We start from the raw sequence: 16139 nt of genomic DNA on the forward strand, positions 1-16139 counted from the left end.
CATATAATGTTTGCTGACCCTATTTCCTATCTGTCACATTCAGATTTGTATGATTTAGACTCCGAAAGCCTTTTTATTTTCATAATTTCTTGATGTTTCAAGATGTCACACCAAATGATATGGTGTCACACCATATGATAAATTACACCAAATAACAATCTGTTAACGCAAAAATGTGAATATATGCATTTCACAAACAATAAATCACAGTTTAAGACAAATATATCACATAAAGGATCACTGTTAAAAACTCAGAACTTTGTAAAACAGAATTCCACCAGATATTGTATAGCACTTGGGTAATAGGTGCCACATATTAAATAATAAATGTTAACAAAATGTTAAATATGTTAAAATATGTATAACACTAAACTATGAATTAAACATATGTTTGAAAAAAACATTATTTATGTAGGAAAATACAGATTATATCATATAGTGTGACAAATAAATCATATGGTGTGACAGCAAAACCCCATCACACCATATGATATGGGGTCACTCCATATGAGGTTTCATGCACTTAGCAGAACAATGAGTCTTGAGGCTACATGCTAGGACCAAAGTCATATGCTCACTTTAACATGGTAACATAGATGTAAAGGTAATTTTGACCAATAAACTATTTACTTTTGAAATTTTCCTGAAAAATGGGTCACACCAAAAGACAGCGAAAAGTGGAACTGAGATAGGAGTGCTGGAAATACTTGATTTATTGAAAGAAATATGTGAGATAACTCAACACGTAAACTTTCAATGTCCTTCTGAGAAGTTATTATACTTCCTGAATGAGGAAGGACCCCCTATCCCTAAAGGTCTCCACACAATTGCACATTTAAAAAACATAATTTAGGGTCACACCATATGATATTGATTTTTGGGACAAAATGTTTTTGTTTATGGCTTGTTCAAAAATATTATGCCTGGACTTTAAACACTACCGACTTACAAGTAGACATCTTTAGTATTCATTGTATTTAAGTAATGGGAAAATATATTAATTCGATTTTTTTTTATTCAAAATCAAACTTTATGAAATGGGCTCGGGACAGTCACGCCATATGAGCTTTTCATGGTTTGGCTGAAAATTTTGAGAAATAGGAATATGACTGCCATGAATGGTCCATATGTTCATATAAAGCAGGTTTTTCTGAACAATATAACCACATTTATTTGCAGATTAGACATTTCTTTACTTCAGTTTGACACTCTGGACCAAAAAAAGGCCATGTCATGTCAACCACCCGTATCCTGTTTACACTGTAATGTACTGTATGTTGTGTGTGGTGTCTTAAGCTGCTGGGACCTTGAAGATTCCCTTGGGGATCAATAAAAGTATCTATCTATCTACGTATACTGAAGTTCAATTACTGTTACCTAATTAAGGCAGATCTCCATCTAAAAAGAAAGATTAAACTCCTTAAAAAGTCTATCGTTTGGGATATGAAATGCTGAGCATGTGACCTCAGGACATAGGCTACTTGTGTGCCTTATATGCATTGTATACTTGTTTACTTCTGATAAAGCAGTTAGGACTGGTAATTTATTCCTTTCTGATTGGACACCACTCTTAATTCGACTAATTTGTGGCGGTGCACCACAGGTTTAACACCGGCCGCCACACCGGCCGCGTTTCGTTATTAAGTTATTTTTTTAACGCTAAAAACACGCATCGTATTCGCTGCATTTCCTTTCTCTCTGTCACTCACGCGTCTCTCTCTCTCTCTCTCTCTCTCTCTCTCTCTCTCTCTCTCTCTCTCTCTCACACACAGCCCCTCCCCTCCGTGGTCACTGCGTCTGTCTCCATTTAAACGAGATCATCCCTGGAAGCGTGGAAGCTTAGCCTACTCAGGAACCAACATTTTTAAGAGTTAGACGGAAAAAAGCTATGTCGCAATGGTGCACATTATTCTGCTCAGGTGAAAGCATTCATATCTTTCGCACGTTTTCATTGTAGACTATGCGTGCAACTTTACCAAACAGTAGGCCTATAAAAGTAACCCCCCTTGCCTTGGCCTGCTTTCTCTCGCCCTCCCTCTCGTGCGCGCTCAATGGACACCCCCCCCCTCGACATGCATATTTAATCTAAATAAAACATTCACAATCATGAAAGGAATGACGCATAGAACAGTTACATTATTATTAAATCCGGTTAGCATCATTAGCATGCTGCACAGATTTGATTAAAACTCTTGCATCTCAATACCAATGTTTTCCAACTCCAAGACTCAAAAGTCTGTCCCAAGGAGACAAAGTATCAGCCTACCTTGAACCAACTATACTTTGTTTGCAATATTTTGAGGCTTCAACCAGACATCTGAATTAAAGAGGTGGAGTTGTTCATGAACAGTAAGCTATAATCTGCATTAAGTGTGCTGTTATGAAAATGAAGGATTTTCTGTTTTTATATCAGGATAATATAATACTCTGGTGTTCCAAGGTAGGCTATTTAAATGTTAATAATAATAAAACACAATGTCCCACTTTGTCTGATTTGGGGTTGTGTGATGTGTTTACTTTGCTAAAGGCCAGTGGGTGAGAGGCCAGATTCAACTGTACCCAGCTGTGTTTCCATGAAGAGTGATCGGTCAAAGGGTGATCTTATCTACTTCAGTGAGGGAGGCAGTCATTCTGATGCCAGGTAAGTACGGGTCTCCATCTGAGATAGTTTTAGCCCTTAGCCCCTTGTCTCTTTCTGCAAGAGACTTGTTCCTTCTAGTTTACTGAATATAACGTACATGAATGTGCATTTCCTTATTAATGAACATAATGTCAATGTTGCACACCATAAATACATGTCCCTGTGAACACTACATCTGCTCTGTCCTTATATTTCCTTCAGCAGCCAACAGGAAGAACAAATCATTAATCCAACTGAAAAAGCCCTTTTTGCTGTATTTCAGGTGTGTGTGTGTGTGTGTGTGTGTGTGTGTGTGTGTGTGTGTGTGTGTGTGTGAAATAATTCATCCACTGATGCCATAAACTAAATAATCATGACCATTTCAAGACATTGTTCTACAGCTATTTTACACAGTTATTGTTATGGTGTAATGTAATGAATTGGAGATCACTGAATAAATAGAGAATGTTTGCGGACTAGCAAATAGAGAATATTTGCTGACCAAATCGTCATGTATATTTCATTACTGATGGAATAACTTGTTTTTGAGAAACAGAAGCTTGAGGAAAAAGTCATCACTTTCATTAAGAATGAACTGAAGAAACTCAAGAAGCTCCTGAGTCATGATTACCCAGAATCCCCTTGTGATGATGAGGAGGATAAGGAGGACCAGAGAGATGCCAGAGATGGAGCTCTGAAGATTGCAGCACATCCTGAGGAACATGAGTCAGGAGATCCTCGCTCAGCAGCTGGAGAAATGTGAGTGATTTATATTGTACATTAATTACTGATTACTGAACTTAGTTTGTTTTTATTACAACATAATTTGAAAAACATTTAAGAATCCGGCAGAACTCATGTTCACCTAATTACTCCAGTGAAATCGAATCCAATCAGTTAACAGTAATAAAAGGGTCTATATTTATTTGTATTCTTGCAGATACAGAATAAAGCGGATAAAACATCAATAGAATCCTTGAGCAATTTAACCGATAACAAATATTCAGTATTTAGAAGTATAACAGTGTCATATTACTCTTAACTATCATCCGACGGCTTCATAAGATGCTCTTACATGAGTCTGATGCATGAATACTGAGAACTGTTAGAAAAGTTATTGTCTTTAAACACAAACTGCCATGACTACTATAAGGATATCATTTCTCACAACATGAAGGCTGCATGTGCTACTGCAAAGGGCTCATTTCGCACACTTATAATAGTGGACTTGTGCCTTTATATTCAGATGGACAGCTTCCTAGATGTCAACAAGAGCTCAAATATAGGCTAGCAAAGAAGTGCCAGAGTGTATGTGAAGGCATCCCAAAGCAGGGAAAGTCTACTTTTCTGGAGAAGATCTACACAGAGCTCTACATCACAGAGGGGGGAAGTACAGAGATCAATACTGAACATGAAGTCAGACAGATTGAGATGGTATCCAAGAGACAAGTAACAAAGGGGGAAAAAACAATCAAATATACGGACATCTTCAAACCCTTACCTGGACAGGACAAACCCATCAGAACTGTGCTGACAAAGGGAGTGGCTGGCATTGGAAAAACAGTTTCTGTGCAGAAATTCATTCTGGACTGGACTGAAGGCAAAGCAAATCAATATATCCATTTTATATTTCCTCTTCCTTTTAGGGAGCTGAATCTGATTAAAGACCAAAACTTCACCTTTATGGACTTCATTCATCATTTTTTCACTGAAACAAAAGACTTTGCCTTCTCCAACCAGGAGCGATACAACATTGCCTTTATTTTTGATGGTCTGGACGAAAGCAGACTTCCTCTGGATTTCCAGCACAACGAATGCATTTACAACCTAAGAGAATCTGCCTCTGTGGATGTCCTTCTCACAAACCTGATCCAGGGAAATCTGCTTCCCACTGCTCTTGTTTGGATCACCTCCCGACCAGCAGCAGCCAATAAAATCCCTCCAGAGTTTGTGGACCAGGTGATTGAAATCCGGGGTTTCAGTGACCCACAGAAGGAGGAGTACTTCAGGAGGAAAATCACAAAAGAGGAGCTGGCCAGCAGAATCATCACATATCTGAAGTCATCCAGGAGCCTCTACATCATGTGCCACATTCCCGTCTTCTGTTGGATGGCAGCCACTGTTCTGGAATTCATCATGACTGAAGTAGAGAGTGGAGAGATTCCAAAGTCTTTGACTCAAATGTACACACACTTCCTGATCATACAATCCAAACACAGGAGTCAGAAGTATGAAAACATCTGGAACCAGAAGACCATTCTGTCTCTGGGGAAACTGGCCTTTCAACAGCTGCAGAAGGGCAATCTGATCTTCTATGATGAGGACCTGAAAGAGTGCGGAATAGATGTCACACAAGCATCAGTGTACTCAGGAGTGTGCACTCAGATCTTCAGAGAGGAGGCTGGCCTGTACCAGGGGAAAGTGTTCTGCTTTGTTCATCTGAGCATTCAGGAGTTTCTAGCAGCTCTATATGTGTTCCTCTCCTTCCAGAACAGCAGGATCAATGTACTGGATCAAAAGCCAAAAGCTGTATTTTCATTTCTGAAGACAAATAATGAAAACATCAATGACCTGTACAAGGCTGCAGTGGATCTGGCATTAAACAGTGAGCATGGACACCTGGACCTTTTCCTGAGGTTTCTTTTGGGCCTCTCACTGGAGTCCAATCAGAAACACTTACAAGACCTGCAGCCACAAACAGGAAACAGCTCATTACATACAGAGGAAACAGTCAAGTACATAAAGGAGAAGATCAGAGAATCCACTAACCCAGAGAGATGCATCAACCTGTTCCACTGTCTGAATGAACTGAATGACCACTCTCTGGTGGAGGAGGTCCAGGGCTACTTGAGGAAGGGAAAAGAATCCAAAGAAGATCTCTCTCTTTCCCAGCTGTCAGCTCTGGCTTTTGTGTTGCTGATGACAGACCAGGAAATAGAGGAGTTTCACCTGGAGGATTATGGAGGACTTTATTCACCTGCCAGATCAGACGCAGGTCTGCTGAGGACGCTGCCAGTGGTCAAAGTATCAAAAAACATCCTGTGAGTATTCAGTCCAGTGACTAAATACATTATTTGAGGATGTATTCAATACACCCCTTCAATGTTTGTAAACATCCCGAGCATAGGTTGGGTGCGCACAATATGGGGTCAGAAAAATGGCGCAGCTAATAGCATGTTGAGCTGTCAAGGTATACCCTATCATTGGAACCTCAGGACCGTGAACTGTATCTTAAAGGTCCACTATGCAAAATGTTCACCTTGATGGTAAACAAACTTGTAATAGGTGAGTCGTTCACATAGCATAGCTAAACGGCATAGACATAGTGAGTCCCGACCGAGAAATCCAGCCATGCAATGACGTCTCGCCAGATCTAGCGAGAATCGTGAAACATTACCTTATCAGTAGATGTAGCTCTTTGTTTTTGCCCGTAGTTCATCCTTCACCTCCACAAGAAAAGCATTTCAATTGTGTAGCAAGAAGTAGTGAGACGTTTGCTCTTTACAATAGCAGAGTATCATATAAATACATCGAGACTCTAGAAAGAATTCAATAGTCGCTAAAACTATCTAAACCTGCATACGTTTAATAAATTACTCTTAGCTATGCTGATAACAGAATGGGTAGACTACATTAGCAAGTAACCAGAGATCTATTGGCCCGCCATATACGGTTATCTGGTTGACAAGCCCAATGTACAAAAAAGTAGCACAGTAGTACTTTGTCTTGACGTTTCAGTCGATTCCCTTGCAATTTGGGACTATAGTGTATAGTGTAGTCATCTGTCTCTGAGGTTTATTTGATATGCTTTAATGCAGAAAAAGGCCCGGGGTCAGTTCTCGCCAGAGTTACACTTTCAGCACACTCCGACTGTGCTGAAGATGTGTTGGATTTGTCTGTTAAATTTTCTAAGCTGTAGACAAGATGTACAATGTGTTTGTGTTTATCCTTACACTGTGTTGTCAGTGTTTTAAACGAGTGATTCTCATCTCTATTCCTTAATGTTAATGTGTGTGTGTCTACAGGCTGAGGTGTTGTGACCTCACAGTGAAGAGCTGTGCAGCTTTATCTACAGCTCTCAGCTCAAACTCTTCCAGTGCAAGACAGCTGCACCTGAGTGTCAATAATCTGGGAGATTCAGGAGTGGAGCTGCTTTCTACTGGTCTGGAGCATCCAAACTGTAGACTGGAGACACTGGAGTAAGTCTGCAAGTGTGTTTGAGTGTGTGACTATTTGTTTGCGCGTGTGTGTGTGTGTGTGTGTGTGTGTGTGTGTGTGTGTGTGTGTGTGTGTGTGTGTGTGTGTGTGTGTGTGTGTGTGTGTGTGTGTGTGTGTGTGTGTGTGTGTGTGTGTGTGTGTATGCAGACCCGCATGTCTGTATCTGTTACATAGAGACATGGATAATCTCTCTCTCTCTCTCTTCTTCTCTTACACACTCACTCTCTCTCTTTCTCTCTCTCTCTCTCTCTCACACACACACACACACACACACACACACACATACACACATTTAAGCACACTGTGCTGAAAATGTCTGGGATTTGTCTGTTCTATTTTCTGACATGTAGACAAGATGTACACTGTTTGTTTGTGTGTATTTATCCTTACCCTGTGTCTGTTTTTTTTTTTTTAAAGGGATTATTAGCTCTATGCCTTAATGTTAATGTGTGTGTTTTCTACAGGCTTAGAGATTGTAACCTAACAGAGAAGGGCTGTGCAGCTTTATCTACAGCTCTCAGCTCAAACTCTTCCAGTCTGAAACAGCTGAACCTGAGTGAAAATAATCTGAAAGATTCAGGAGTGGAGCTGCTTTCTACTGGTCTGGAGCATCTAAACTGTAGACTGGAGAAACTGGAGTAAGTCTGCGTGCGTGTGTGTGTGTGTGTGTGTGTGTGTGTGTGTGTGTGTGTGTGTGTGTGTGTGTGTGTGTGTGTGTGTGTGTGTGTGTGTGTGTGTGTGTGTGTGTGTGTGTGTGTGTGTGTGTGTGTGTGTGTGTGTGTGAGCAGATCCGCATGCCTGTGTTCTCAAAAGTTACAATCAACATAATATAGAAAAGATAAAAACTGAGTTATATTTACTAAACATTTTAAGTAAGGATATTAGACTTTACAGTAACTGTGCTGAAGATTTATGGGATTCGTCTATTCTGTTTCCTGACATGTACAGTAGGCAAGATGTACACTGTGTTTGCGTGTGTGTGTGTGTGTGTGTGTGTGTGTGTGTGTGCTGTGGTGTCACTGTGTTCTATAATGCGGTGATTATCATCTTCATGCTTTAATGTTAATGTGTGTATCTACAGGTTGAGGGATTGTAACCTCACAGTGAAGAGCTGTTCAGCTTTATCTTCAACTCTCAGATCAAACTCTAACAGTCTGAGACATCTGAACCTGAGTGAAAATAATCTGAGAGATTCAGGAGTGGAGCTGCTTTCTACTGGTCTGGAGCATTCAAACTGTAGACTGGAGACACTGGAGTAAGTCTGCAAGTGTGTTTGTGTGTGTGACTTCATGTCTTTGTCTTTGTGTGTGTGTGTGTGTGTGTGTGTGTGTGTGTGTGTGTGTGTGTGTGTGTGTGTGTGTGTGTGTGTGTGTGTGTGTGTGTGTGTGTGTGTGTGTGTGTGTGTGTGTGTGTGCGCGTGTGCGTGTCTTTATATCTTTGTGTGTATGCAGGACTCTTCAAGTCTGCAGCTACGTCTACAATATGTCGGATACAATTGTATCCGACACACTTTTGTTTTGATTCGTCCTCCCGTCCACATTCGGCCATCGTATCAGCGTCTTCGAAGTGGAGCTATTTAGATCTAGTGGAGAGCCAGAACTCATTTTGCTCTACAGATGTATCAGACAAATGTGGATGGTGTGTCAGTAGTGTGTTGCGGAACCATGTGAAAATAGATGACGTACAAGCCCATGTTCCCTTCCCCGATTCATTGTGCCCATTTCAAGCGATGATGGCCATGCTGCTTTTCGAGTCATATGCAGTTTTTCCAGTCCATTTATACATTTGACAGTCATACAGTAAATGGCAACGGATTATAACCTGTGCAACTTCAAGATGCTGTAGTTATTATATACAGTAGGCTACTGTTACTGTAGCTGTAATCTCATGTGAATGAGGTAGGCTATTCTATTTTTTGTTGTTAATCAACAAAGCTACCTGGCATTATAATGGGAATTCCTGTAAGCTGTAGTAGGCCTATTCCACTACACTAGCAATAACTGATTTTACGCATCAAAGGAAACACACACACACACACACACACACACACACACACACACCTACACTTTGAACATTTAAGCATTATCGCACGAGTGGGAGTGGTGTTGTTGGCCAATATCGCCACGGCTGTGGTTCGCCGCAGGCACGAAGCCGAAGGCTGACAACAAAAAAAACAAAAAACAACAAAAAAAAGATACCCGAGTGCATTTTTAGGAAGGATAATTACATTGCATGTAAATGCAATGCACTGTTATCACTGTTCTTCTTAAGATTAAATCAAGGGTTAATAACGCTAAAACCACTTAACCGTTTGACGTCATTCAAGCACTCCTACAAAGATTTTGTAACGGAGATTTGACGATTGTATTTTTGACATTTGTGAACTTCATACTTTTTGAGATATTTACAATAAAAGAGTTTAACATCCCCATAGAGTTTACATTGAGACCCTTTGGCGGCAAAGATTAATTGTTACGTCAGTGCTCAGCTGTCAGTAATCAAGGATCTTTGATGCCATGCCACCGCTGCCATAGACATAAAACCAGGCTATCCAGTGTTAGTTAAAGATCAGTGGGAACGCCCCTCGAGGATCGAGGATCGAGGAGGCATGTTGTGAAGCACCTTATGTCTTTGTTGGCAAGGCAAGACTGCATAACACACCTGAGTGCTGCGTTTTCAATTTTGCACATGTGTGCTTACGCACCTGTGTATGTGATTATTCAATTTGTTCATTAGTGTGGTCATTGGCAAGCCAGGGCTTTGTAATGAGAAGGAAGTACAATCTTTATCTGTGTCTAAGGTGTGAAAATGTGTTTTACGTTTTGACATTCACTGTGTGTAATGTTTTGCAAAAAGTGTGAAGCTGAATTTGTGCTTAATGTACTACTCTGCGCAGGTGTTTTGCTTCTTAAGTGTTAAGTTTTGTTAACTGTCTGATAATCTTAATTTTAGTGTGTAAAAGATTGGAAAAAACTGTAATTGTAATGAGCTGTAACCTGTAGCCATGTTGCAAACACAACATGAACGTTTATGAGATGTTGGGATGAGCTTGTGTTGTTTCTAAAGTGTATTTTAAATCTGTATGTGTCTCTCTCAGGTTGCAGTCATCTATGCTCACAGAGAGGAGCTGTTCATCTCTAGCTGCAGCTCTCAGATCAAACCCCTCCAGTCTGAGAGAGCTGGACCTGAGACACAACACACTGCAGCAGTCTGGAGTGGAGCTGCTCTCTGCTCTACGAAGAGACCCTACATATAAACTGACTGAACTAAAGTAAGTAATTAATACAGCACATATAATCACAATCCAGGTTATCCACTGTGTTTATTACTGTAACATGTGTCAGTGTCTTTTGCACACACTATTGTCATCTGTGTGATCTGTAAAAAAGTTAACATTTTCTAACCATAGACTGTAAAAAAATAGGTTGAAACTGAAGAACCTTTAGTGAGTCATTAATCTGAGTGGAGCAGAACTGTTCTGCATGTTTACACATGTTAGTGTTGAGGAATCCTAATGGAGAAACCTCATATTGAGCATGATGGAATCTGCCAAATCTCCTCAACAGGTATTAAGTGTAGAGCCATCAATCATCCATCAGTGTGACTGGAGCAGAGCTGCTGCTGATGCTGCACTTTCTAGACACTCGGGACCAGATGATCATCCAGCTGCAATTTTGTATAATATATAATCAATACCAATGATTAAACCAATATTTAAAAGTGATAAATGAATATCTGCTCTGACTTAATGTTATATGTTAATAAAATGTGCTATCATTACAGTGTTCATGAGTGCCATCATTGACTACATTCAAAGCCCTGCACATTCCACCGCTTTAGATCAAGCACCTACAGATGCACTATGGAATCCCCTCTAGTTAAAATACCAGTCTGTTATAGCTGGATACACAGATATAGTACACCTCACCAATAATATTTCCACAATGTGGGTATCATCATCAACATGTACGAACACAACAGGGGGAGGTGTTTACAGGTGGGGACCCAGTTCTGTATTCCAGTGCCCTCTAATGGACAGAAACCATATGGAATCTGTAGGGAGGGGAGGCAGCAGAGACCACATGAGGCCTTGAACCCTGGACTACAGGAACACTATCATGCTCCCACAACACTAAAGAATGCTGGACAACAAGAACACTAACATGCACCCTGACCACAACAATAAAGAACCCTGGACTACAAGAACACTAACAGGCACCCTGGCTGTGTCCAATTGTCAAGGGCGCACGCTGGATTGTACCGTTCTTCAGCGTCTCAGTTAGCTTGCTCCTCAGTATGCGTCCCTACATTTGAACAGCACAAAGTTGGCGTCACCTGACTCGGGGAGGGGTGTGTGTTGCTTGACGATTTGCATGACGTGTGGAGCTTGACCTGCGCTGTGCAATGTATTGTGATATCCTGTTAAATGTTACCTTTAACTGAGTTGTGTTCACAAAACGGTTGTGTCCCTTTAAGGGGAACTGGGGGGGGGGGGGGGGGTGGAGTTACGCGTGTGTGTGTGTGGTGTGTAGTTCTGAGAGTGAAGTTGGACAGTGTGACGAGAGGTACAGTGTTTGTGAATAGCACTATTATTAGCGTGAGTTGTGGCTAACAGCAACTCGTTTGTCGTTTGATTCATAAATAAAGAGCTGAAGTTCCAACAGGAGTCGGGAGTCTTACAGTATTATGGGATATCTGAGGCCAAAAAAGATGCATCATGCACACTTGGAAATCACGCCAAACGAAGTACCCATCTAGTGAGACTTTCGGACAGTCTACTCTGACGTAACTTCCGAAAAATGCACACTGCCCAGCGTGTGTACTTGTGTATGTGTGTGAGTGTGTGAGAGAGAGAGAGGGGGGGATTGTTAGTTTGGTCTGGGCTTGTGGCTGCTGCTGATTATTTGGGTGCTGTGTGTTTGTCCCTGCCATCACATGTGTGTGGAGCATCTCCCTCATACAGCACCCAGCTGAGAAGGGGTCAGAGGTCCAACAAGAAGCACAGACAGCGCTGCCAATAGTGTCAGAGGGGACTGATGCATTCTGGGTGTTTTAATGGGTTGGAGAATGTCCTGCTAGAGCAATAGGAGGAGAAGGGGGAACACCATGGAGTCATTTGAACCTGCAGATGGATGATATTCTTTGAAGGCTCCTTTTTGAATGCCCTTATGTGTTTTTTTTTTTTTTTTTTTTTTTTTTTTAAGCTATGCTTATTGTTCGATATCAGTCATATTCTGAGCTATCAACCATTTCCAGTGTTTAGTTGATCAAGTTGGTGTGTTGGAGTCATGGGATGAGATTAGAATGTCCTTACATTTTAAAACATCCATGAACTCAGTATTAGCAGCATTCTGATCAGTCAGATTAAATCTATGAAGCGATTATTATTCACAGAAAATTTGAAGTCTTTAGCTTGAACACTTTTGAGATAATGACATCTGAACTTTGCCGCTGATTTAGATGAGCGTGCAAAAGTGGCAAAAATCAGAAGGGGGGTACCATGTTCAAAAACGTTTTTCTCTGGATGTATAAGGTAAATCAAGCTAAAATTGTGGTTAAGTTAGTTTAAATAGTTACTCTTTAGATGGTAATTTTTTTAAGCAAATCTGAGATGGTCGAGCAGAAGGCATTTGTTGAATTGAGGTGGAATTCAACTTTTAAACTGTTTGAACTGTCTTACTTTTGCATGATCAACTTTGAATATGCAATTTTCATGCACTGCTAATTCCTTGGAATTACATTTCTAGTTCATTACCTCCGCCAAGGAGGTTATGTTTTCATCAGGCACCGGCGAATGTCTGTCTGCCCGCTCCCCTCCTGTCAGAGCTCAAATGATCCACAGGAATAGCATCAGCTCTAACTCTGACATGCACCGTAATATGACCTGTGCAAGCTGGAAGGGGGCCTCCGACGACAGCTGATTATATCTAACCCTGCAACGACAATTCAGAGAGAGCCCCCTTCTGATCTGTTTTGTGCAGGGGACAATGGTATGTCCAGAGAGCCCCAATGGGGTCCCCATAGCTTGCTCCGAGCTTAGTGGGCTCCACTGTGAAACACAAACAACTGCCATAAGCTTACCACTCAAAACTAAAGTGCAGCTATAGGTTACAGCAGGCAGAGAAGAAGAATAAAAAACTATAACAGTGATTAGTGAATCCAACAAGCTGACTGAGGTAGGTAAAGGCAACTGTTTAATTTGTTTTGCTTTTTAGAGAAATAGGTCGTCAATTCTGACAACTAGCCACTAACTATAATGATGACTGTGACATAGAGTGTGTGAGTGACCAAGAATTAACCCCACATATAATATTATCCATGAAAGGAGAAATGCCTATAATCATTTTGGCTGCATGGCAAACACCAGAAATGGTGTGGTCCAATTTTCAAAATTTTTTATTTACAAGGGGTGTAACCAGTGTTTACTTACTTGCTAAGCTGTGGCATTAAACTCTTCTCACAAGGCTGCTTGGCAGCACCATGACTAAGTATCTGATATCATCTCTCAAGAACAAGCAGAGGGCAACAAACTTTGTGTCTCCAAGAGCAACTGTCCAAGTAGAGCAAATGGACAGTTCTCTGGACAGAATGTGCACTCCTTGCCGAATACAGTTTACATCCTACAGATCAGTCCTCTGAGAGGACTCAGTTACATAGACATAGAACTGCTACTATAGAACTCCATATTCCTTACCATTAGAAAATGTTTTAACGTCTTGCATCTCAAACAGGAAGTGAGTGCAGCTGTCTCCATCATGAGTCAGCACGGATGCTCTGCTGGACGAGGGAGGCCAAGTTCTCCTGCTCTCCATGAGACAGGGGAGGAGAGTGACCTGTCAAGCGTACAGCACATAAACTTCAGAAAGGAAGACGCCTCTCCTGATCACAGGTACCAGAGGCTGGCGTGTAGACAGAGGGTTGATGCTCATCTGGGTTGACTTTTCCCTTTACAGTGTATTGAAGCATTCAAAAAGAGAGTTTAACCGTAATTTCCCAACTATTAGCTGCAACTTATACTAAACACGCAATGTGAAACTCATAAACATTTTTACTTTGCTGAAGTCTAGTGGAGGAGAAACCAGACTCACCAGTACCCAGCAGTGTGTCCATGATGAGTGATCTATCAATGGGTCTGATCATGGATGTGAAAGAGGGAAACATCAATCCTGAGACAAGGTACTGACAGACCCCCATCTTCAGACACCTTACCTGCAGCCTACACTCCCTACTGTATGTTCCTGTGCAACTGTATTCAGTTGCACAGGAATGACAACACAGGGATGACTGTGACAGTACTACAGATCATACAGGACACAATGAACTAAATTATTGCCCATAATGTCTTGCATTATTTGTGGTGTTTATGAACGTGAGGAAGAGTCAGCACACCTAATGAGCTATCCTGTATCAGGGTCATTAGGTGTGCTGATGGACCTCATTAGATTTTCTACCTAAATTACAGTTGCATTACTGTAAGCATAAACGAAAGAGAGATTATTGTTTTGCTGTAGGTCTGATTAAGAAGATTGTGCACATTGAGAACTTCATGCATGAAACTGCATGCTCAGACAAGAGAAGCTGATTTCTTTAATGCTGCCTATACGCCAGAGGACTTTGAAAAGATTTGGAAAATACTGTTCTTTTAAAAGACCAAAGCTGACACCCTCTCACAAAGACCTGTCACGGATTTTATACTCACAGATGCAGTTAATGTTGCAGGCTCACCATTTTCAAGACTGTTACTAATTGTTTCCCATTGTGTACCAGATATCAACAAGAACTCAACGAGGCTTGCATAAACAATCCATAAACTATTCATTTTAAAGTTATATTGCCGTGCTTCTTCTATTTTTTCCGACATTCCCAACCTGCAGTGTTATGGATATACTGTAATGACATTAAATGCATCATGTTACACCTCCATCTAACATGTGAGCAGGTGAAGGTAAAGAGCTAAAATGCATACACATGCTGTATTTTCAGGGAGGTCATTGGGATAGGCTATAGAGTGGTTCTTCCAGGTGGAATACTAATTCGAAATAAGAAATGAAATCACAAATCCTGTACGACTGTAGCCACTTTGGCTTTTCCTGCTTGTCACTGAGAGAGTTTACTTATTGTGTTTAATATGTTGTCTATGTCTCTATTTGCATGAGCCAAGAGTGAAAGACCTAGGACATTTCACACCTTCACTGTTTACTCAGACTGTTTTAATCACTGATGTCAGGTAGATGTCTGTCCCCATATGGCGAAAACAGAAAGCGTAAGGAGGAGTTTCTTTCTTCAAGCCATCCACATCGTAAACAACACACATACGACTCTGTTAACCCCCTCCCTCAATCTACATATTATGACTGCTGTTAGCATAGTGGTCATATAGGTCTTTTTTCTTCCGGATTGTTTTCCCTCAGTAATTTTATGTCGATTCCCGGGACACTGAAAGACAGGGCTGAGCAAAACTTGGGAATAGCTCCACAAGGATGACATGGGACCACTGATTTTTGTTTTGAACCATATCTTGTCTCCTACCTCCCATGATCACTTCTCAGCTCAGAATTGATGTTCACTTTTAAAGGTGCTATGTGGAGTTTTGTCGGTTTTGAGCTGTCTTGAATGCAGCCACAGGGCACTCTCCCAATAGACAATTGGTTTGCATGCTAACTTCAGTTAATTTCTCGAAAACACAGAGTATAGGCATTGTAAACATGTCAATATGGTTATTTCTTCACATTGCGTATGTTTATGTCTAGTGATATTTGGATGTTCTGAAGGAAATGCCACATAGCTCGTTTTCACATAGAGTAAATAGCCTGGACTTGGCCGTATATTTCGGATGTTTTAACCTAGAAAACGCCACATAGCTCCTTTAAAGACTTATGTATTTGCCCATAGACTTTGTTAATCAGTACCTCCTGTCATTGCACTGTATGTCCCTCAGCATCCAACAAGAACAAACAATTCATCCATTCCTCAGCACAACAACAAAAAATGAGTTGTCTGCTGTATTCGAGGTTTGTGTGAGTGTGTTTGTGTGTGTTAAATAGATAACCTGCTGATGAACTAAGCACTAATGAATGACCATGTGAATAAAATGTTATTCTATACATGGTTGATGTACATTTAATTTACATAGACATTTGATGATGACAATGTGATGATGACTCTCAGAGCAGACAATAACAGCTAATCCAGTTAGAAAGTGTAATGACATGCCAACAAATTGATGAGCAGATACAGGAAGGCTGTTGGCCAAATCTTCATACTTGTTTCATCACTGATGGAATGACTTAATTTCTGGAAT

The 16139-nt window shown here is 40.8% G+C and overlaps 1 protein-coding gene and 1 long non-coding RNA gene across 2 annotated transcripts; both read left to right on the forward strand.

The window, feature by feature from the left end:
• Positions 1–3342: 3342 nt before the first annotated feature.
• On the forward strand, positions 3343–10113 carry LOC134098120 (NACHT, LRR and PYD domains-containing protein 12-like). Its single transcript, XM_062551085.1, has 6 exons — positions 3343–3379; positions 3867–5661; positions 6646–6819; positions 7303–7476; positions 7920–8093; positions 9936–10113. Exons 1-6 carry the CDS (start codon positions 3343–3345, stop codon positions 10111–10113), a joined length of 2532 nt encoding a protein of 843 aa, XP_062407069.1.
• A 3462-nt stretch (positions 10114–13575) lies between these two features.
• On the forward strand, positions 13576–15812 carry LOC134063636 (uncharacterized). The gene is made up of 3 exons (XR_009936190.1): positions 13576–13727; positions 13901–14014; positions 15777–15812. It is a non-coding gene; the product is annotated as an uncharacterized LOC134063636 (long non-coding RNA).
• The last annotated feature ends 327 nt before the right edge of the window (positions 15813–16139 follow it).

This window comes from Sardina pilchardus, chromosome 2, assembly GCF_963854185.1.
Source record: "Sardina pilchardus chromosome 2, fSarPil1.1, whole genome shotgun sequence".
Taxonomy (NCBI): Eukaryota; Metazoa; Chordata; class Actinopteri; order Clupeiformes; family Clupeidae; genus Sardina; species Sardina pilchardus.